We start from the raw sequence: 22,637 nt of genomic DNA on the forward strand, positions 1-22,637 counted from the left end.
CTTTATATGTCATTTTTCCCCTAAATTATGAGACACAAATAGAAATTGTGTCTAATATTTTGTAATTTGTCAATATCTGCATAATACTGGCCTGTAGGTATTAAGTCCTGTGGAATTTAATTAAATGTGTAAATTCAATAATGTTACAAAACAATCTGTGCAGTACTTTTTTTTTTCTTTTAAAGAGCCTTAGATCATCTGTCAGTGAAGGAATTCGGGCAGTTGATGAACGAATGTCTAAACAAGAGGACATTAGGAAAAAAAAGGTATACTCAAATTTATAATATTAAAACATTGACTCACTGTAGCACCTTGTAGTAACAAGCACTTTTAGGTATATATTCTGATTTACTCTTCTTGGTACTTTTGCATAGAGGAGCATGATGTCTCTCTTTTATACACAAGTGTTTTTCAAATTTATTTATTAGATGTATTTATTTTTCTTTTGATAACTTTGGAACCCAAGCACACTTTTTTAAATCTCAAGGGAGAGAAGCCTATTTTATTTATTTTTATTTTTTATTTTTTGAGAAGACTATTTTAGAGATCTTCTGTTTGATTCTCCCTTAGATCCCTTCTCAGCTTTTGTCAAAAGATTCAGGAATGTAGTGCATTGTTAGAGAAGATTGTCCACTTCATGAGAGAGGGGAGTTTTGCCTGTTTTATTTACCTATGTCCCAGTGCGTGGAAGAATACCTTGGTTCATAATAGATGCTTTGTAACCGTTTATTTAATGAATGACTTTTTTGGTTGTTGTTATTTTAACAATGAGGTTGTTTTTTTTTTTTTGAGACGGAGTTTCGCTCTTGTTACCCAGGCTGGAGTGCAATGTGCGATCTCAGCTCACCGCTCTGCCTCCTGAGTTCAGGCAATTCTCCTGCCTCAGCCTCCTGAGTAGCTGGGATTACAGGCACGCGCCACCATGCCCAGCTAATTTTTTGTATTTTTAGTAGAGATGGGGTTTCACCATGTTGATCAGGATGGTCTCGATCTCTTGACCTCGTGGTCCACCCACCTCGGCCTCCCAAAGTGCTGAGATTACAGGCGTGAGCCACCGTGCCCGGCAACAATGAGTTGTTATAATGTTCCTCAAACTCCTTGATAATATCTGCCTTGTATAAAAACGTATTTAATGAATTGGCACTGAAGTTTATCGGTATATCATGCACATGTAAATGAAGAGGACAAATATGATCGAAAACTAAAACATGAGAAAAGGATCTTAAGAAAATACATGTACCAATCTGAGATCGCTTGAGCTCAGAACTTTGACACCAGCCTGGGCAATATAGCAAAACCCTGTCTTTACAAGAAATTAAAAAAAAAAAAAAAAAACAAATTAGCCAGATATGGTGGTTTGCACCTGTAGTCCCAGCTACTAGGGAGGCTGAGGTGGGAGGATTACTTGAGCCTGGGAAGTTGAGGCTACAGTGAGCCAAGATCACAGCACTGTACTCCAGTCTGGGTGATAGAGTGAGACCCTGTCTCAAAAAAGATGAGGAAAAGAAAAAGGGAATAAAGATAAAATATAAGAAACCAGACAGACACAGTGGCTCATGCCTGTAATCCCAGCACTTTGGGAGGCCAAGGCAGGCAGATCATGAGGCCAGGAGTTCGAGACCAGCCTGGCCAATATGGTGAAACCCCATCTCTACTAAATTAAAAAATTAGCCGGGTGTGGTGGTGTGTGCCTGTAATCCCAGCTACTCAGGAGGCCGAGGCAAAAGAATCACTTGAACCCGGGAGGCAGAGGTTGCAGTGAGCCGAGATCGTGCCACTGCACTCCAGCCTGGGTGACAGAATGAGACTACGTCTCAAAATAAAAGAATGTAAGAAACCAAAGAGCTAGGTTTTTTTAAATTCTAAAATTGTGATAGAATATTAAAATGTTTGTTCTAAAAAGCCAGAAGATTGGCATTCTTTGGAATTTAGTGTTATGTAAAATATTTAAAATGTAGAATGCTATAAGTAATTTTACATTGACTTTTGGCTTTGTACTTTCCTGCACTTAGGATGATGAAATAAGATAATTAAGATTAAACATGATAATAACTCTTTTTCCATAATTTTTATTTCTAGATGTGTGTGTTGAGGCTTATACAAGTTATTCGGTCAGTTGAGAAAATTGAAAAAATCTTAAACTCTCAAAGTTCTAGAGAAACATCTGCACTAGAAACAAGCAGGTAAGTATTTTTTACTAAATAACTCATAAATTAATACTTTACACCCAGGGTAAAAATTGTTTTTAGTTAGAACTCATTTCTGGTAAAAAAGAAAATCCCAGTCTATGGCTTAGTATTTTTTTTTTTTTTTTGAAAGCAAGAAAATAACTTTATTGAAAATAATAAAGTATTTATAATAAATAGAATCAAGGATGTAAAGACTAATACATTGAAAACTATAAAACATTGCTGATACAAATTAAAGAAGATATAAATAAATGGAAAGACAACTTTGCTCATGAATTGGAAAAGGTAATATTGTTAAGATGTCAATAGAACCCAAAGTATTCATCCCTATCCAGATCCCAAAAGTTTTTGTTTGTTTGTTTTGATAAAGCCTGACCAACACCATGTTGGTCAGACTGGTCTTGAACTCCCAACCTCAGGTGATCCGCCCGCTTTGGCCTCCAAAGTGCTTGGATTACAGACGTGGGCTACCACGCCCGGCCTATGGCTTAGTATTTTTAAATGTAGCTCAAGCAAAGCACAGTATATGAAATGTAAAGCTTACACATGTTATTATATAGAACTTGATGGTCGTAGACCACTGTTCCAACACAACACCTTTCAGGGAGAGAACATGTGCTTTCTGTGGAAGATATTTATTTTCGAAATTACCTTACTCAAAGGGTAGTAAAATCCCTATCGGTCTTCAGGGTGTGGAATAGCACTCGTCTTAGATTACTTAGACAGGCCCAGAATTTTCCAATTGTTGTATCTTGAGGTTCAAAAGGCATGAGTGTTACATAATTAACAAATAGTACAGCACACATTTCATTGAAATTTATTAATGGCAAATAAGAAGCTTATGAAATAAGCAAAAGATGACTGCTTCCTTTGTTATACTGTAATGTCTTATTACCTTCCTACACTGAATTTAAAATCAGCCAGGTAGTTGAATGACTCAGAAAGTGAATTGAATGGATCATTATGAACACCAATGGAAAGCCTCGTGGTACAGTGGAAAGAGCGTGGGCTTATGTTGCATGTACCAGCTGAGTAGCCTGAGTCAGGTTACTTCACTTTATGTCTTGGTGTTGACGTATAAGGCAAATAGAAACTTCACTTGCAGGATTGGTAGCTGTAGAGTAGACCCTCATACATGTCTAGTTTGGGCCTAACACAAGCATCTCTGAAAGTCACATTGATAGCCATCATATTTTTCCTTGACTAATATGGGATAAGCTGCAGGAAAACCAACCAGGATCAAATGGAATATACCTGCAGTTCGAAGTCCTCATCATACTATCAAGGAAAGTTGGATTTCTTAATTTTAGGAATCAGAAGTTTAGATTTAAAGAGACTGTAGAGACAATATGCTTCATATCTCTCATTTTATAGATGAGGAGATGAGGCATCCCAAAAGGGAACCATTCTCGTGTCCTAGGTCTCTATTTCCTTTCCTGGTCAAGATGTATAAATAAGTGGTCAGTCCCTGCCATCTTTGTTTCTTCAGCCTGTAGTTCTTGTGCTTCTGTCCCTTCTGTTCCCTTTCATCTGTGCTCATCAGAGTCCCCATCAGTGTCTATTCTGAGAGCCCAGTGGAGCCCTATTCGACCAACTGCTCTGCTCTGTTTTCTGCTCAACAGCGTTGACAGCCCCTCCCTGCTGTGTCTTCACTCGGCATCTGTGATACCTGCTCCCGGTTTTCTTTTCCTTCTTCCCCATTCCTACGCTGTTCCTTTGATGGACTCCACTGCCCTCTTTCATGCCTGCTTTCTCCAGGGCACTGTTTTTGGTACTGTGCTCTTGATCAGCACTTTCTGAATAACCTCATCCAACCCCATGGTTTTAATGGCCTCTTGGATACTGATCTCTTTATCTGCAAACTTCTGTAGTCCTCAGACCCATCAGTCTGATGACTGTGGGGCGTCTAGTGGATGTCCTGCAGGCACCTCACATTCACCATGTTGAAAACTGAGCTCTCATCTTTTTTCCCTGCCTCTCTCTACTAGCAAAAACATTTTATTCTTCTCTTTCATTCCTTGTCTTAGGAAAGGGTGCCATCATTTCCTTCAGTAACCAAGCTAGACATCTTGGGGGAGTCATTTTCTCCTTTTCACTAGGCAAGCCCTGGAAAGTCGCTGCTGTGGTGTCTCTGAGATTTGAGAGATGTCTGCCTCCCACTCTGGGTTCTCCCATTGTCTCATTTCAGGGATGGCTTCCTGACTGCCCTTTCATTTTCTCTATGCCAATTAAATCTGTAGCTGCCAAATGGGTCTTTCAGATTTGTCTAATCACATCTTACTATTTGTGTTGAAAAATGCCGCTTTGAATGAAGAGACCTTCCAAACAGGCCTTGTGTGAGCAACATGGCTTTTTATTCACTTGGGGGCAGGCGGGCTAAGGCCAAAAAGGGCATTAGCAAAGGGCAGTGGGATAGGAGTTGGTTTTATAGGTTTGGGTAGTTTTTTGGGGGGCGGGGGTGTTGCAGAGGAAGTTCAGTTACAGGGGTGGGGAGTAGGGGCAAGGAGTATACATGACCACAAGTTCAGTTACTACGGCAGGGTTGGGTGAGAAGTATTTGCATTATCATAAGAACAGTTAAGATGGTAGGGCTGGGTGAGGGGCTTGTCTGGGGAAGCTCCGCTGGGCAATCAGGGACAATGGCGAACGTAGGCAGGGGTAGGAGACATCAGCCGAGGCAAGCAGGACTTCAGACTTTCAGGCTCCAGGCTTGCATATGGAGACTTGACAATTTGATTGGGAAACAATGGTTTCCCAGTGTTTTTAGGGTAAATCTTAGATGCCCAAGCTGCTCCTTGCCACTCTGGATTCTTCACTAAAGCTATTCACAGCTACTTGTGGTTTTGTGGTTCCCTGACTGCCCATAAATCAGCATTGCTGATTTATACTTTGTTACTTTTATTATGTATGGCCATTTGTTGTAGTAAAAGCCCTTCCTTTAACTTCTGCCTGCCTTTCACCTGCCTGCTTTCTTTTATTCCATCCAGATCTAGCTCAAAACATGCTTAAAGTTTGGAAAGGTTCAAGACACTGTGCTAAGTGGGAAAACAGGTTATAAAACTATATGGATTTGTTTTGTGAAATTTATTCTTCTCTCTTGTGTGGGATACTTTTGATCCCTCTTGCTTTCTTTAAAACTGTCTCACTCAGTTCTGTGAGAGAAAGTACAAACAAGATACCACAGGAGTTCCCTTCCATAAAACTCGATTACAAGACCACATCTTTTAGGAAGTCTTCCCTGACCTTTCAGAGTAAGGCGCTCCGTCTCCTTGCATGCATCAGGCCTCCGGGGCATCCACCAGACAACTGTGGTTGGGCTGGAACTGCTGATTGATTTGCATGCCTTCTCCATCGGTCTGTAAGGCTCCACATCATCACACCCACAGTGTCTGGAACTAGTAGGTACCTAAGAAAAGATACCAAACATCACCCACTAGTGGGGAATGGGCTTCTGATTACCTCAGTGATTTCTGTTTGAGACATACTATTATATGATTGTATTCTATTGAGTATGTTATTAAAACAGGAACAGCTTCAAGAAACAAACATCTAGGAAAGAAGGGATGATTTATTCAGCCAGGAGCAAGGTAGCGTAGTCGCCTAACAGCCAAGTTTGAGTTCACAAAGAAAGTCCCTGCCCTTTTAAAGGCTTCCAACTCTAGAAATTACATGTGAAAGGGTCTTGGGCTCACAACTCTGGAAATTACATGTGAAAAGGTCTTGGTCCATGGAGTAGGTATGGTGTATGTGGCTTAGGTGGCGGTTTGATCTTGTTTAAGTAAAAATAATGCCTTCTGGAAAGATTCCTCCATACCATGCCTATAATCTGTAGGAGGATAATTAAGGTGGCCCCCAGTCTGCCAGCCTTTACCTCTCCTGTTGAAATGAAAGGGGGAGGTGATGCTTAGGTCTCCTTCCTCATTATATTCAGTATAATAGACACTGCACTCTTCCTTGCCCTGAATCATCTTTGAGGAGCTTTTCTTAAATTCAGATCTACAAATTTGAGCTGTAGAGAAGGTAGAACTAGGGGAATATTACTGAATAGTAGATATACCGTGCTTGTTAAGCCAAGAAACATTTAGGTGATTTATAAATAATTAATTCGCACGAGATTATTCAGGAAAGAGTTAGGGATATTCAAGACAGAGTTAACCTTTTTGATTGGTCACACTGGGCAGTTCCTGTTCCTCTAAACTAGTTTGGTTGCTACAAATACAGAACTGGGTAGACCACTGATGGTCTCAATGCAGCATTTCATATGTCCTTATGATGTGGACATTTTCCCTCACTAATTGGTGTCGTCATCAGATAGAGGATGCCTCAGCATACACAGCAGCCGCTTATGCCTTTATACTTCTCCTCTGCTATTTTACTTTGTTTTGAGTGATATTGACCCTTTATATTTGGGGGGAGTGCATTTATTATATTTTGTGGCAGATATGTAAAGAATGTCCTCTCACTAGGACCCAGAGAGCATATAGGTTGACTGCTCTTGCTGTTTGGCAACTGTAATTTTAAAGTAAGCTATTACTATTTAGATTTAAAATAAGGTATTTTGAGTTATTTATTGCTGCTGGAGGATCAGTTTCATTTATTGAGGAGGCAAAAGTGTTTGGTATTTTAGAAATATTTAGAAGTATTTTAGAAAGGAGAATGAGGCAGGCAGAAAAGAAGAAGGGATCCAGCTATAAGAAATGGGATGGAAAGAGAAGTAGGTAGAGGGGCGAGAGGGGAAAAGAAAGGAGGTTAAAGCTGAAGAAGAAGGTCATGAATGGGTGAGCTTGGAGTCAGTGGCAGAAACACATAATTTCGTGCACCCAGGCCTAGCCAGTCCTGCTACTGTCTGGTCCCTGTGGGTCAAGGCCAGGCAGCATCAGTAGCTTGTACTCAGCAGATTCCCCAGTGCACTCAGAACATGCTGTGCGTATGGCTCTTGGGGAGCGTTGATTGATGGCACAAGACACTTTAGCTTTCACCTTGCAACAAGGTGGCTGTGTAAAACACTGACAAAAGTCAGAACATAGTGGATATGAAAGCAGCCGTGCGATGTGTTCTCTTGGAAATACAGACCTTAGGGATTAAATTTCTGTAATTGTTTTCTCTACTAGCCCACTTTTGACTGGACAAATTTTGGAGAGAATTGCTACAGAATTTAACCAGTTACAGTTTCATGCCGTTCAAAGCAAAGGCATGCCTCTTCTGGACAAAGTAAGACCGGTAAGTGTTGTTTTGGATTTCCACAGTTTGGTGTTTAGGAACTTGCTAAATAATTTTCATTTAACCTAGAAATATTGTTGATCTACAGGATTTTGAAGCTAGCCTTGAATTTTTTTTCAATTTTTGATTTTTTGGGCTCCAGCTTCCTAAGTTGTCACACATTATTGTATAGATTTTGTGTAAAGACTCAGTCACATTCTCCATGTTGTAAGAGTAAAGTTAATTCTGAATTTCATGGAATTGGACATATTATATGATGTGGACAATTAATTTATCCAAAGCCCTTAACTGGATTTTAAATCCATGATGTTTCCTAAAGATTGACTCTGTAGCTTAAGAGGAAGATAACTTTTTCTCATTCTGTAATTCTGTCTAAATTCTTCTCTGATGAAGCAGAGATGTACTTATAAAGACATTGGGGTGGGGAATTTATTGTTATTCTCCAGGAAAAGTTATTATTTTGGTTTTATGTATGTCACCATCTATTGGTGTGAGAGGCTTGTTATGTATCTATTTGCAGCTTCAGAAATTGTTCCAACTAGAGCTTTTTTTGCTTACTCAACTTTTCTTGCAGCGCATAGCTGGCATTACAGCTATGTTACAGCAGTCACTGGAAGGTCTCCTATTAGAAGGCCTTCAGACTTCTGACGTCGATATAATACGGCACTGCTTGCGGACTTACGCCACGATTGACAAGACTCGGGACGCGGAGGCCTTAGTTGGCCAAGTACTAGTGAAACCATACATAGACGAGGTCTGTGAACCTCCCTCAGCTAACGTTCATGAGGATCTGCTCTGTCTTTGACTCTTTACTGGGTGTGAGGAAGATAAGAAGATAGAACAGAAATCTTTTGGGAAAGATTCTCAGTTCCTACAGTATCAGCTGTAAGGAAGGCTTGGTCTCTGTGGGTTACAGTTGGGAAGTAATGTTACAATGCCAGGAATTGGGCGAGCCTTCTCAGGTGTCCTAATTATGCTGTGGCTCAGGCCTCAAGGGCAAGATTCTCATGTAGGGAGAAGGTGTGCATCCACGTGTTTTTAGGTCAATTTTATGGGAGGTGATTGTTCCTCAGTAGTTGTTAATGTTTTCCAACCACTGGTTTTGTGGGTGGACTAAGGCAGTTAAGCGGTGACACTACAGTGTAGGGGGCAGCAGCAGAGAGCACCGGGGTAGACAGGGGTACCCTCAAGTCTATAGGAAATACATGACATTTGGCCCACGCCTTGAAAAATACAGAGGATACTGCTGGAGCGGGAGGGCGAGAGGAAGAATATTCAGAGATCAAGGGCTTTTATAGCAAATTAGCCGAGTAATACCTTATCTCTAGAACTCGGCTATGCAGTATCCTTCACCTATTAGGATATAGTTAAAATACAGGAAGTAAGTATATCCTGCGTCTGAGCAGCCAGAGTATAGAGTGTGCCATCTAAATTTGCTGATATTCAACAGTTTATGAGATACAGAAACAGCAGCATCATCAAGTTCAAACTGACAGAAGCCACTGAGCCCATCCTCAGTGTTCGGACACTTTCCCCCAGTGTCCTGTCAGTGTGAATGTTCTGACTGTTAGTAAATACAAACATTATACTCACATGATTTCAGGGAGAAAGTTTTTTATTTTTTATGGCAGAAAGGTGAGAATCCTAATGATAAAAATGAAATTTAGAGACTAATTTTAATACTTATTTTGACCTTACTAAAAATAAAAATAAATGATCTTTCATTTCTCTCTGTTTATATCCTGTTATATTCTATAGCTCTCTACGGGGGTGAAAAAATTAGGTACATTCTTTCTTTGTCAATAAGTGAAAATCGTGTGTGTGTTGGGGGGTTTCTGGGGACAGAGTCTCGCTTTATTGCCCAGGCTATAGTGCAGTGGCATGATTATGGCTCACTGGTAGCCTCAACCTCCTGGGCTCAGGCAGTTCTCCCACCTCAGCCTCCCAGGTAGCTGGAACTACAGGTACACACCACCATGTCTGGCTAATTTTTTTTTTTTTTTTTTTGTATTTTCTGTAGAGACAAGGTTTTGCCATGTTGCCCAGGCTGATCTTGAACTCTTCAACTCAAGTGATCTGCCCACCTTGGTCTCCCAAAGTGCTGGGATTACAGGCATGAGCCACCACACCCAACCAGTGAAAATATTTTAGTCACTAATGTATTCCTTTTTCACTGAACTGAATCTAGTGTGATAAAGAAATATTTGAAGTTTCAGTGGCATGTTAAATTAAGCAGCCACATTGTATTTTATTTAAATTCATCTTGTCATATTATTGTTGACTCTCAATTTTACCACAAAAAATAAAATAATAAAATAATGTATTTCTGCTATCTTTCTCTGCCTCAAACCTTTCCCTAATCTGAATGATGGTAGAAGAAAAGGCTAGGACGAAGACAGTGAGGAGCTATAGTGGAGAATTGTGTGCTCTGCTTTAAATCTTTTTTTAAAGGGTGTTATTTTGCTTTCAGAGTCACAGAGAAGCAGCTCAGTGTGCATGGTTTATCAGCCCGTGTCTCCCCACAGTCATAACTATGCAGCCTAATCTGAGGAACTAGTTTCGAATGTGACCTGTTATTTACTGTTTAGAAAATATGTCACAGGAAGGAGAGTAAGCATGAGGAAGCACATTTATAAGGTTTATTGTTTTTTCTGAAACACATAGTTTGTACTTCCCTTTTAAATGCTTTTTAAAAAAATGATATTCCTTTTAATAGGTGATTATAGAGCAGGTTGTTGAATCTCATCCCAATGGCCTTCAGGTCATGTATAATAAACTTCTGGAGTTTGTGCCTTACCACTGCCGCCTTCTTCGAGAAGTTACAGGAGGAGCCGTCTCCAGGTAATGTAAACGGCCCCTTGTGGACCTTCACCTTCCTTTCAGTGACCACACCTATTAACTGCAGGTGGACAACTTGTATGAACTGAATCCATTATGCATCTTGTGATTTCATTGTCTCTACCTTTGATACTGTGAGGCAGGTTCCATTAGCCTCATTTCACAGATGTGGAAACGGAGATGAAGCTGAGACTGAAGACCGCATCTCTGAATCCACAGCCTGTCCTTTGCTCTTCTCTGCACTTTTTCCTAAATTTAGTTTGAAGTCAAAATGGCTTTCCTTCTGTGATTCTAATATGTCGTAATCTGTCTATAAATATCAATTCAATTCAACCAGTTTTATACTAATTGTGAAGTCATCTGCATTTTCCTCCTTTTGTTCAGTTTCTATGACTTCCCGATTCTCTTTCATAAACATCCTATTACTTTTCACCATTGCTATTGCCCCAGTCCAGGCCTTGTCATCTGCTGTCCAGAATCATAGAATCTCCCACCCTGTCTCCTTGCTTCCAGTCTCTCCCTCTCTAGTCTTCTGACAGTCACATTTACCCAGAAATCTGAGATTCATAGATTTCTTCATAAATCTTCAGTGGCTTCTCAGTGTGCACGGAGGAAGATCCAGGCTTTTCTAAGCAGGGTGTGAGGCCCTTTCTGATCTGGTCTGGTAGCTGTCCACCGTAGAACTCTCTCTGCCATGGAACGTTCCCTCCATAGCCCTGGATGCTCCAGCCACACAGTGCTGGCTGCCTGTCCCCAGCTCCCCTGTACTCAATGTGCTTCTGCGTTTTTCCTCTGCTTGCTGTTCTTCCTGTGTCCTTTGTCTTCCTGTCAAGCTGCCTCTCCACATGAAGCTCCAGCTCAGATACCACGTCCTTCAAGAGGCCATTTTTGGTTGGGCATGTTCACTCACACCTGCGATCCCAGCACTTTGGGAGGTCAATTCCGGTGAATTGCTTGAGACCAGGAGTTCAAGACCAGCCTGGGCAACACGATAAAATCCCGTCTTAAATAAAAAATAGAAAAAGACCATTATTGATCCTAATGCTCAGTATTCATCATGTCCCCTGGATTGTAGACGTGTTGTTCTTGCTTCTGCTGAGTGCTGATTGCCGTCTTGCCTTGTGATCAATCTTGCACTGCTCACACCTTCCCCTGCCTCTTGACCCAGTGGTTTAGAGTTAGCAACTGCCCAGTTAGTGTTTGCAGAATGAAAGAGTTAACCATTTTTAATGATCCAAAGGGAAATAAGGTCTCTGTTTTTATGAAGCAAGCAATATATTTGGCCTTGAGTTTTAGTTCCTTGCAGAAATACGGGGTGATTAATGTGCTGCTTGGCCTTTGCAGTATCCTCTCTATTTCCTCTGCACCACTTAAGATGAAGCCTAGTTTTACTACTTTTGTTTATAATCGTTAAGGATTTAGTTGGATTTGGGGATAAGAATGTAGTAGAAATCGTGATACAAAGTGAAAGAAGCCATAGATATGAAACAACCAGCCATTAGATTTGACAGGACCAGTCTGGGTCCAGCTTCAAAGCTTTAGGGGATCTTTTCCCTAGTTTTTTCTCCCACAGAACTTTCCATAGTGTGGGAGAATTCGTGTAGAAGGCTCAGAGATTTGAAAACTCTGACCTGTACTTTGCAAGGTCGTCATCATCTGCTGCTAGCCCATCACTGTGTTGTGGTAGGTTTTGCGTATCCCCTTCTTTCCCTTGCTCAGCTCCTGGCTTCAGATTTCCAGATGCTTGGTGCTTCCCTGGACACTCTTTTCTTTTATCATGTATCACCCTTCATGAACTTTATAATGGCAACACCAGCAACATTTGTATTTATTCTGCAGAGTATACGGATGAGCTTTTCTAATCAGTCATCTGTGTCTACTGGTAATCTTGCAGGTTTTACGTTTCTCTTTGGGGGCTTTAATTAGACATTAACTTTGGGAATGAGGAAACATTGTCATTTTGTTTATCTGTAGTTTAAAGTCCTCAATTTTGTGCTTTCTTTCTCTAGATACCTTAACAGAGCCAGCTCTTACTATTATTTGAAAGTGTATACCCTGATGTGTGGAACTGGGTATATGGGAAGCAGCCATCTTCTTTCCCATCCCTCATCCTCCTCCACCCTCACCAGTAATTTCTTATCAATACTTAGGTGAAACTATCATAACTTTATTTGCTAGCTCTTCCTGGACAGTGAAGCAAAGCTTCCTTTATAACTTATCTGTCTTGATAATTTTTGTTAAGCAGGAAAATTATGAGAACTTTTTAAAAATTTATTTTGATAACTTACTGGAATGTTAAGTCCCACCTTGATATGGCAACTTAGTTACAAAACTCCCAGTTTTCCTAAAATAAGAACATTTATTAAATTGTTTACCATTTTAAAAAATTACCTTAAAATAGAGCATAATACACAATATGAAACGAGGTGGGCAGATAGTGAAATGGTTTTTGCCTAGAAGAGATGATGATGGGTCTTTAAGTTTGTGAGAGACTTAAGGAATCTCCCTTACGTGTTAGCTTATTTATTTAACCATTTCTAACATAGGGCTTTTACTGTATGTTAGGTGCTATCCTAAGTATTTTACAAATACTAATTCTTATAGTGACTTTGTGAAGTTGGTACCATTATCATCACCATTTTAAAGATGAAGAAAGCAAAGCACAGAGAAGTGAAATGACTTGCCCATGCTTCAGTATTTGAATCAGGTACACTGCCTCCAGAGCGCATACTTTTATCTCACTGCTGCCTGTCGTCTACGTTTGGGAATTTGGAGTTTAAAATCTGGTGCTTAAAAAAAAGACAAAATAAGACAGGCACACACAAAAGAACATTGTTCTGTTATCAGATTAAAAAATAATAATTTTTTTGTCAAGATTTGTGATAAGATTTCACGTTTGATAGTCATAGAATTTTAGAACCGAAAGCAATCTAAAGCAATACTAAGATAGCTTAGTAAGTACAAAGCTGTTAGTAATTTATAAATTACTGTGATTTACAATGCTGTGTGGTTTGGTGGTGTTTAGTAACGTGAAGGTTATTTTTCCTGTGGTATTAGACTACTGTACTTTTTTTTCCAAAATAGGAGTATAAAGGTGGTGGCCTATTTTCAAGGTACCAGGGTGTACCTTGAAAAGTGTACCAGGGTGATTTTATATGGTTTGCCTAGCCTTGACACTAGGTGGACGAGTCAAGATCCAAGAGATTTGACAGGTTTGAGGTGAGACTGACATTAAGGAGTGAAATAGAAACTTGAGTCTAGAAACAAACTAAATTACAAATACAGTTTTTAATAAAGTTGAAGTAAGTTTTAGACTGTGGATCTTTTGGCAGAAGCAACACAGTGGAAATTTGCTCTTTGTAAATAGATTATGGTATATTTTATTGAAATGTGCTCTTATTTTACAGTGAAAAAGGCAATACTGTTCCTGGATATGACTTTTTAGTGAATTCTGTATGGCCACAAATCGTACAAGGATTAGAAGAAAAGTTGCCCTCACTTTTTAATCCTGGGAATCCCGACGCATTTCATGAGGTATCTCCCCCCATCATCTTTATTCTTGAAGATGTTAACCGGAGACTTTAGAAATAACATGTTGTCTTCTACTTAGTCTTGGTTCTGTGGTTTATTAAAAATAAAATTTTGAGTTGCTAAGTGAACATTTACCTTAAAACACGCACATTGTTTTATCTAAGATATGACCTATGATACTTTTAGGAATAAGAACATTTTCATTAAGTCTAAATACAAGTGTAAGTAGAAATGTACATTATTTTCTAACTTGCTTAAAAACATCCTGAGGACCATTAAAAACCAGTGTTTTTGCATTTTTCTGTGAAAACTTAAGTTTGTACATTTCTGCTGTATAATTTTGAATGAAAACAAAAAGTATTCATTGGATTTTTTTCAAGCAGCAAGTACAAAGGAATTGATTGGATTATAAAAAATGCTATTTAAGCATCCTTTATCATTTAAAAAGTTAGAAAGCCCTAACATTTATTTCCTTTTAGAATTTATTTTAGTTTCATTATTACTGTTACTATTTGTGAAACAAGGTCTTACTCTGTCACTCAGGGTGAAGTGCAGTGGCACGGTTATAACCCACTGCAATCATCAGCTCCTCGACTCAAGCAGTCCTCTGCCTCAGGCTCCTTCCTGAGTAGCTGGGATGTCAGGTGCACACCACCATACCTTGTCAATTATCTTTTCTTTTCTTTTGTTTTGTGGAGACGGGTCTCACTGTGTTGCCCAGGCTAGTGTTGAACTCCTGGCCTCATGCAGTGCGTCCCCGTCGGCCTCCCAAAGTGCTAGGATTTCAGGTGAGCCACCATGTCCAGCCCTATTTTCCTCTTTTTTTTTTTTTTTCCTTAAAAAAGAAATCCCTATGTAAAAGATTTCATGATTAGGATTTCAAAAGTAAATGTCTAAGTTTGTTTTCTATCGTATCACTTTAAAGGCAGTTTGTAGTGTTGTGCGTTAGAACGGAGACAGATGGCCTGAATTCCCATCCCAGCTGTCCTGTTTACCGAGTTGCTCAGCCTCTTGGTACTTTTCTTCTTTCTCTTTCCCTGGATTTTGGTTTCTTACGCAGTGAGGTAGTCTTTGTCGTTTAATTAGGTACATTACTAAATTAACAAAGATTCTAATTGTCAATGCATTTGGCTTTTATTTTGGACTTTCTATTTGCCCCTGTTTTCTTCCCTTATTTCCTTCCTCCCATCTTTTCTTCCTCCTTTTTTCACCTTCTTTGTATTTTAGACTTCTGGGGATTTGTTTTCCATCTTTATTGCATTTTGTTGCCTCTACTAATTTGAAAGTCGTGTCCTTTATTTCTGTATATATTGAGTAACCTTAGTGGTCACTTAACGGAATCTGAAGTTGATTGATGTTCTTGAGGCTTCTTGATAATACGAGGAACTTAAGAATACATTAACGCCAACCACCCCTTCTCATAGTGTATGCTTTTATTTCCTGGCTCGTACTTGTATTTTTTTTTTTTTATCTTAAAAACTGGGCATTTTAATTGTTTTATATAGTCACCATCCTCTCAGAATTACCCTGCATGTTTATTGCTTACTGTTCCTTTTTGAATGTCAGCTCATCCTTCTTGGAACATTTTCCTTCTTCCTGAAATTCATGTTAGAAGACTTTAGTAAGGCTCTGTTGATAATAATTTTTTAAATAATTTCTCAGTTTGTATTTGTCTGAAAATAACTGTATTTTGTTTGAAAGATCAGTTTGCTTTCTATTTCATATTAATAGAATTCTCAGCACTTTGAGTATTGTCTTTTGAGTTGTATTTTTAAATTAGCTGTTAATTTAATTGTAAATCCTTTGTAGTTAATGCCTTTTTTCTCTGGCTGCGTTTAAGATCTTCTCTGTGACTTGGGTGGGCTAAGTTCTGTTGTGATACGTACAGTAGAACTTCTTTTTTATTATCCTTAGGATTTGATGGGTTTTCTGAATCTGAGAATTGGTGTCTTTCATCTATTCTGAAACATTTTTATTCATTATTTCTTCAGCTGTGCTTTTCTTTCATTCCTCTGTCATCTCCATCTAGATCTCTTGTTTAGACTGGCTCACCTTATACTCTATTTGCTGCATTCTCAGTAATTCCACAGTCTGTCTTCTAGGTCGCTAATTTTTTCCTTGGTTGTGTCTAAACTCTTTTTCACCTGCACATTGAGTTTCCAGTTAGTTATCATGTTTTTTACTTCTAGAAGTTATATTTGTTTCTTGTCCAGTTTCCCTGGTGAATTTGTTTATTAATTTTTTAAGTGTAGAGAGGCACACGATGAACATAAAGAGCCTGGGGCCCAGCAAGTTTCACACAGTTAAGACAGCGCATTGGGAGGTTTACCATCTCAGAAATGCAACTTACCTGTTCTCTTGGCTGATTGTGCCATGTTACAGTGCATCGAATAACAGGATTGTGCTGTTTTCAATAAATTTTATAGCAACAACATTTGCGATTTTAAAAAGTAGGGCTTTTAAAATAAGATGGCATAAGGAGAGTGAAAGAATGGCTTTAAGCACTAGCAATTGTACGCGTTCAGCACTAGCAAATGTAAGGATGATCTGTAATTTGCTCTGTGCCTTAGAGACGCATATTGACCATGTTTAACTCAGGAAATGTTTTAGCTCAGAAATGAACATTTCTGATAGAATTTGACTTTAGAATTTTAGGCTAATACTTAACGTTTGTGAGTATAGTTTCCAGCCGATATGTATTCATTTATTTCCAGAAATACTTTCAGCTTTAAGCCTTAATGTAACATGTTTCTTGTGAAGAGAGAAATATCTTTGTAATTTTTTTAGCATCCATTGCATGCAGAGGTATAGTTTTGTCCCAAAAGGGGAAGAATAATACCTGTTTTTGTCTCAACTCCACACACCTAGACCACCCTCTGGGATAGCATAAGTTTGCCCAAAACCATTTGAAAGAAGTTTAAAGCCTGTAGTTTTTACTACTACAAAATCCTAAGCATAGACTTTAGCATATTTAGATTAATGGTTTGGTGACCCCGGATTGAATCCCTTTTAATTGAGAAGAACATAAAAAATTCAATAGTGTTCTCCTTAGAGCCCAGGGACTTGCGGAATGAAGTACCCACGAAAGCAATGTGCAGCCACAGTTTTGCTCAGCTGACTGACCAGCATTCCGTTTCCTCCACCTCCTAGCTTATCTTCTGAGCAAGTTCTCTGTGAGCCAAAACACAAGAAGCAGTGTCATTTATAAAATGGGGGATGATGATGATGATGATGATGATGATAGTAGTTACCTTGTAGAGTAGCTTTGTGGGTTAAAGGAAATAATACAGTTCTAAGCACGGTGTGTTGATGGTAAATGCTAAGGGTTAGCTGCCACTCTTAATGGTGTTGGTACATCTCCCTGCCAGTTTTTATACTATCTTACTTATAAAAATGATGTGAATACTCACATGGTTTGATTCTTTCTCTTCTCTCCCTTTCTTCAAAATGTTCTCCTTCTCTTTTTTCTCCTTTGTGAGGCAGTGATGAATTATGTCATTTAATCTGCTATCCTAATTCCAGTGAACTGGGGTAGGGGGCCCTAGAACATGAGCACTACCATTTAAAGAGCACTGGACATAGAGTGCCTGAGTCTCAGATGGGGTTTGCCACAGAAGACACGGAAGACATATCACAGAACCACTTTGGGCATTTATGCATCTTTAAATGAGAACATTGGAAGGAAGATCTCGTAAGGTCCCTGTTAACTCTAGAAACTAATTCTTATGTGTTGACCTTGTTTATCTTGAAACAGTTTTCAGTACATGCTCCCTGTTCTAGTTACTTTGCTGACAATGAAAATTCCCCATTTGTTTTTTTTTTTAGAAATATACCATAAGTATGGATTTTGTGAGAAGATTTGAACGGCAATGTGGATCACAGGCCAGTGTAAAAAGATTAAGAGCACATCCTGCCTATCATAGCTTCAATAATAAGTGGAACTTGCCTGTTTATTTTCAAATAAGGTTGGTTATTTATTCTGGCCCCCCTCCACCCTTTTAAAACAGAATTTGAATGCCATTTAAGGATGTTGCCCCAGTTAGTGGCTCCTTTTCTCTCATCATCATAATAGGCTTTGGGAGACAAAATTGAAAGTGGAGAAAGATATATAAGAAGTATTATGGTTGCCAAAGTCTGGCTTGCATGACAAAAAGATAAGTTTTATTTTTTGGTAATTGGAAAGCTCAGAACACAAGACTTGGAATGAGCTGACTCCAAGCCCAGCCTCATTCCCACCCACTGTGTCCTCATTCATTGTGAAAAGAGAAAGTAGGCGTTACATAGCAGCTCTTTTTTCCCATTTTCCTTGTTTCATCATCTGCCTCAAATAATGAACCTATCCCACATCTGTTTTTGCTCATCTGAGATATATTTTCCCCTAGAGGGAATGGGGAGAAGCAGAGCTTTAAGTGTTCTTTGCAGCTGGTTCTATCTATTAGTTTATAAGAAGCCTAGTCATTATTTCGGCCTTCCTTATAATCTTTGTGACATTTTGTGCTCTCTGTTCTGGAAAATGGTGATGTTTTCCTTCCAGGTTTCATGATGATATCACGTATGTCAGTAAGCCATTCTATAAAATACTTGGAGAAATTTCGGATAAAACCTTAACATATACTGCATTGGAAAAATAGATGATAATAGCCATTTTTTCAGATTCTCTTGAATGAGGTCATGGTATATTCTTCCATAGAATGGCATTAAATAGAACATTTTACTTGAAATGCTCTTCGAAGAATCATAGCCTCTTTTGTTTAAATTGCTGAATGCTTTCATTAATTATGATGCAGTCCTTTCCCTTAGAGTTCTGAGGAATAATTACAGAGAGAGAAATCAGGAATTAGGTACCCTGATGATAATTGCTTGAGATGATTGAGAACGTATGTAATCATCTTTTCATAATGAAATCACAGTTTTCGGAATGAAGTAGTAAGGTGCCCTTTCACTCACAATACTGTGTTTCTGCTAACTTTTCCAAGGTTGCATCTTTACATAGATTGTCTCTCAGCAGGAAGTCGTGGATTTGTTCATCTAAGATATTAATGGAATGCACTAGAAATAGTTGTTATATGATAATCAAGAACAAGCCAGGGCAAGAAGCCTTTTTGATTTGTGAGCAGGATTCAAAATAGGAAAGCATCATTTTACAAAATGATACTGTGATGGAGAAATAATGTTTACATTTCCCCATCTTTCTGTAGTCCAAGCTTGGAGTTAGATTGCTTGAGTTAGCTGATGTTGTCACCTCACAAACATACCCCTCTGCTTTCTGCCTCCGAGCTGTTTCCTGATCCTTTTCCTCAGACCCTGGGACCCATGCACCGTCACCTCGCTCTTCCGTCCCACCACTGCACCTCCTGGAGCCCTCCTGGGCTGTTTGAGCCCATGCTCTTGGCTCTGCCAGGCTGGGCCCATTGGTGATGGCACAGCTTGGCTTCAGCTGCATCTTCCTTCGTTCCAGTTTCTCCCGAAGCTGGAAATTGAGCCTTAAACTATGTTGAAACTCAGTCAGTTCCCTGAAAGTCTTTTTTACCTTCACCAAATTTCATCCTTAAGCCTTCGAAGGAGTTGCTTAGCCTTTCTTTTAAACGCCTTTATTTAAAATTCATGAAATTTAAAAAATATATATTTGAGTTATGAAGTGTAGAACTCATTTTTAGTAGATTTGTTTTTCCATCTAAAAAGTAAATTCCATTAAGACTTTGTAGAACTTTCCTGTTGATTTTTATCAGGTGTTGGCTTGTTTGTTCTGAAGGATGACAAAAAGTTCCGCAAACGTGGTTGGGGTCAGAGTTGCATTGTCTTCAGATTCATTTCAAGACCATTTGAAGTAAACCTAAAGACAGTGGGGTGATGATAGTTGGACATTTTTCTAAGCAGAAATATTAATATTCTATTCTTAGTAACAGTTTTCCGCTTCTGGATCTGACTGTATGCCCACATTCCAATCATCTTCAGGAGAAAAGGCCACCATACCACCATTCTTGTGAACACATTTTGTATCCTCTCACTGTTCCTGTGACCCCCACTGTGTCTACATTTCATTTGCTCCTACGGGCATATTGGAAAGTAGATGAGGACTTGGTTTCTCATAGGAAGAAATTAAATGCAGATGTGACCAAACAGCCTCAAATTATAATGAATCAATAGCTACCTGGAAACTACAGGGGTTAGCCCTTTAAATGCCAAAAGCTAAGTTTTAGTTTGCTGTTCTTTTTAAAATAGAAATCTTTCTAGTACATTCACATGTTCATATGTATATACTGTGTGTATTACATAATATATGCTGAACACAATCAGTCTTATGATGTGGAATCTACACAGTAGTATTGAGCTGCAGGTAGCCCTTTCCTTTCTTGTCCCTGTTCTCCTCTCAGATGTGTGTATCCACAAGAGACGGGTACACTTATACTTTTTCTGATACTTCAGAGAAAAATATAATAGGCATCGCTATTATTATCACCATTGTTATTTTTATTTAAGTATATTGTAGACCTGTGATGTTCGTGGAGGAATATGTCTAGAGACCTTCCCCAGGCCCATATTTAAGAATTTAGAAATATTTATATTTGGGGTTGCTTTTCTTACATGGATACTGTTAAGAGTAGAGTGACATTCATGTGCATATGAAAACCACAGTGTGGCTTTTCAGGTGTCAATGGAGTATTCCCTCTCACTTTTTGCCATTTTCCAAGAAGAAATAGGATCTGTTGCTTCATTCCCGGAAGTTACAGCACAGCAGAGCTGTGTGAGGGGCTGGTCCCACGGCTGGGAACACACCTAGGCCAAGTGACTCAGGCGGTTGTAATCATGCATTGTCGCACCTGCTCACAAATAGGCAGAACTTCTATGTAAAGTGCAGGCTCTGCTGCATTTTTGGGGTCCTTTTTCATTTGTATGCTTTTTAGAGTTATTGTATATCTGCACATAACTGTGTTCCATGCCTCTGCCTAATGCTAAATTATACCTATTTTTCCTTATCGCTTTAAAGCATCAAGCTTTCTACAATAATACTGCATACTAGTCCGTTGAATATTCCACAGATTCCATAACCATATTCTTTCTTTTGGCCATTTAGTTTGCTTCCAGTTTTTTCCTGATCGAAATAGTGCTGTGCTAGCTATCAGGCCTTTTCTGTATCAGGGCTACCCTCCTATATGTTGTTCAGATTTTGAAAAAAGGCGGTACTGGGAGTTTGAGGTTCCGCTCTGGGTGCTGGTTTGCTCTCCCAGGTGCAGAGCAGCCCCTTCTCCCGTGTTCTGTGCTCGGTGTCACTGCTTCCTCTGATTGCTGTTCCTGGGCTAGTTTCCAGTGCTCTCTTATCCCCCTTTCCCATCTGTCACTTACTCCTTCTGTGTCTCTCAACTACTGCTTGAAAAGACTAGCCTTTTGTAAGTGTCACTGGGCAATTAGAGAGTTACTTTTCTTCCATGGGGCAAAAAGGACAGCTACTGGAAACCAGCCAGCTATAATGGTCCGGGATAGCCGTAGTGTCTTCATGGCTCAGCTGTGTTGGGTAGGGCTGCTGCTTTTGTCTCAAGCTGTTTTTTTTTACTCTTCAGACGATTGCTGTTAGCTCAGTCTCTGAACTGCTTTTTAAAAGCACATTGTGTACTATAAAAAATAATTTAATGTCAGTTGGATACATTGATATTGAGCATGCATCAGAATTTCTTATTAGCAAGGCAATTAGGCGACAAAAGAGTGTGCTAGTACAGAGAGGTATGAAATTGGAAGTTATATAGTTAAAAATGCCTGCAGAAGCAGTTAGCTTAAAAAAAACTATATAACACATTTGCCTTTCACAAAGTCATAAAAACATGTCCATACCCATTGTTAGAACAGAGGTCTATGTCAGGATGAGCTGAAGTGCCAGGCGAGCCGGCTGTCATCAGGGAAAAAAGAACGCCCATCTAGGAAGCGCTGGTACAGACACTGAACAGTAGTACCCAAAGGGCAAGTACCACGGATGTGAGAGAGGGTCCGCAGGTTAGAAGAGCACTAAGCAGCAGTTCTGGTTTTAACTGGCTACTTCCCTATACTTTTCTCAAGCTGCCAACACAGGTACAGAATGCAGCTTTCTCAGCTTGGGGCCATTTACCTTGCTGTGATGGTGTTAAGATAGATGAGTTGGACTGTTGGAGTAACCAAAGTTTTATGGCTTGAGGTGATTAGAGGATCATAACCAGGTGCTACTCACCAGTAACAACTTCTTCTTGGAGACTAACTGGCAGTTTGTTTAATTTGAGAAACATGGGGTGAATTATGATTCAGACCAGCTGCAAATAACAGAGAACCCTTATGTAACAGTGGCTTAGTCACGATTTCTTGTTCAGTTTAAAAAAAAAAAAAAGGCTGGGAGAATAGGCATTCCGTGGCTGGACTTACCAGCAAGCAAGAGAGGAATTTGTGTTACTTAGGAAAAATGGAGAATGGGTAGGGAGGCATCTGTCAGAGTCATAAACGTTAATGTGTGTTCTTGTTTTTTTCTCAGATTTAGAGAAATAGCAGGATCCTTGGAAGCAGCACTTATAGATGTCGTGGAAGATGCCCCAGGTAACTCTTTTAAAGTCATAAATGGCATGGTATCCTAACTGAGTTAATTCAGCTCTCCAAGTCGGCTAGATTGTAATACTCTGACCATACTTTTACCATTTTCTGTCTTAGAGTAAGTTGGACCTTAAAATTCTTCTATTTTTTTTTTTTTTGAGATGGAGTTTTGCTCTGTTACCCAGGCTGGAGTGCAATGGCATGATCTTGGCCTACTGCAGCCTCTGCCTCCCATGTTCAAATAATTATCCTGCCTCAGCCTCCCAAGAAGCTAGGATTACAGGCACATACCACTGCACCTGGCTAATTTTT

The 22,637-nt window shown here is 39.4% G+C and overlaps 1 protein-coding gene across 2 annotated transcripts in view; it reads left to right on the forward strand.

The window, feature by feature from the left end:
• The window catches only part of COG2 (component of oligomeric golgi complex 2), a 46,981-nt gene that overhangs the window by 13,971 nt on the left and 10,373 nt on the right, over positions 1–22,637 (forward strand). For both annotated transcript variants that reach the window (XR_012513581.1, XM_003940766.3), the window contains exons 4-11: positions 186–266; positions 2,080–2,183; positions 7,301–7,409; positions 7,984–8,163; positions 10,126–10,250; positions 13,655–13,781; positions 17,604–17,743; positions 22,270–22,331. Coding sequence is in view for 1 of the 2 variants with exons in the window: in XM_003940766.3 (XP_003940815.3) it covers positions 186–266; positions 2,080–2,183; positions 7,301–7,409; positions 7,984–8,163; positions 10,126–10,250; positions 13,655–13,781; positions 17,604–17,743; positions 22,270–22,331 (928 nt within the window). In the remaining variant the exon portion in view is untranslated. The remainder of the gene's footprint in view (positions 1–185; positions 267–2,079; positions 2,184–7,300; positions 7,410–7,983; positions 8,164–10,125; positions 10,251–13,654; positions 13,782–17,603; positions 17,744–22,269; positions 22,332–22,637) is intronic.

The sequence above is a fragment of the Saimiri boliviensis genome, chromosome 14 (genome assembly GCF_048565385.1).
Source record: "Saimiri boliviensis isolate mSaiBol1 chromosome 14, mSaiBol1.pri, whole genome shotgun sequence".
Classification (NCBI taxonomy): domain Eukaryota; kingdom Metazoa; phylum Chordata; class Mammalia; order Primates; family Cebidae; genus Saimiri; species Saimiri boliviensis.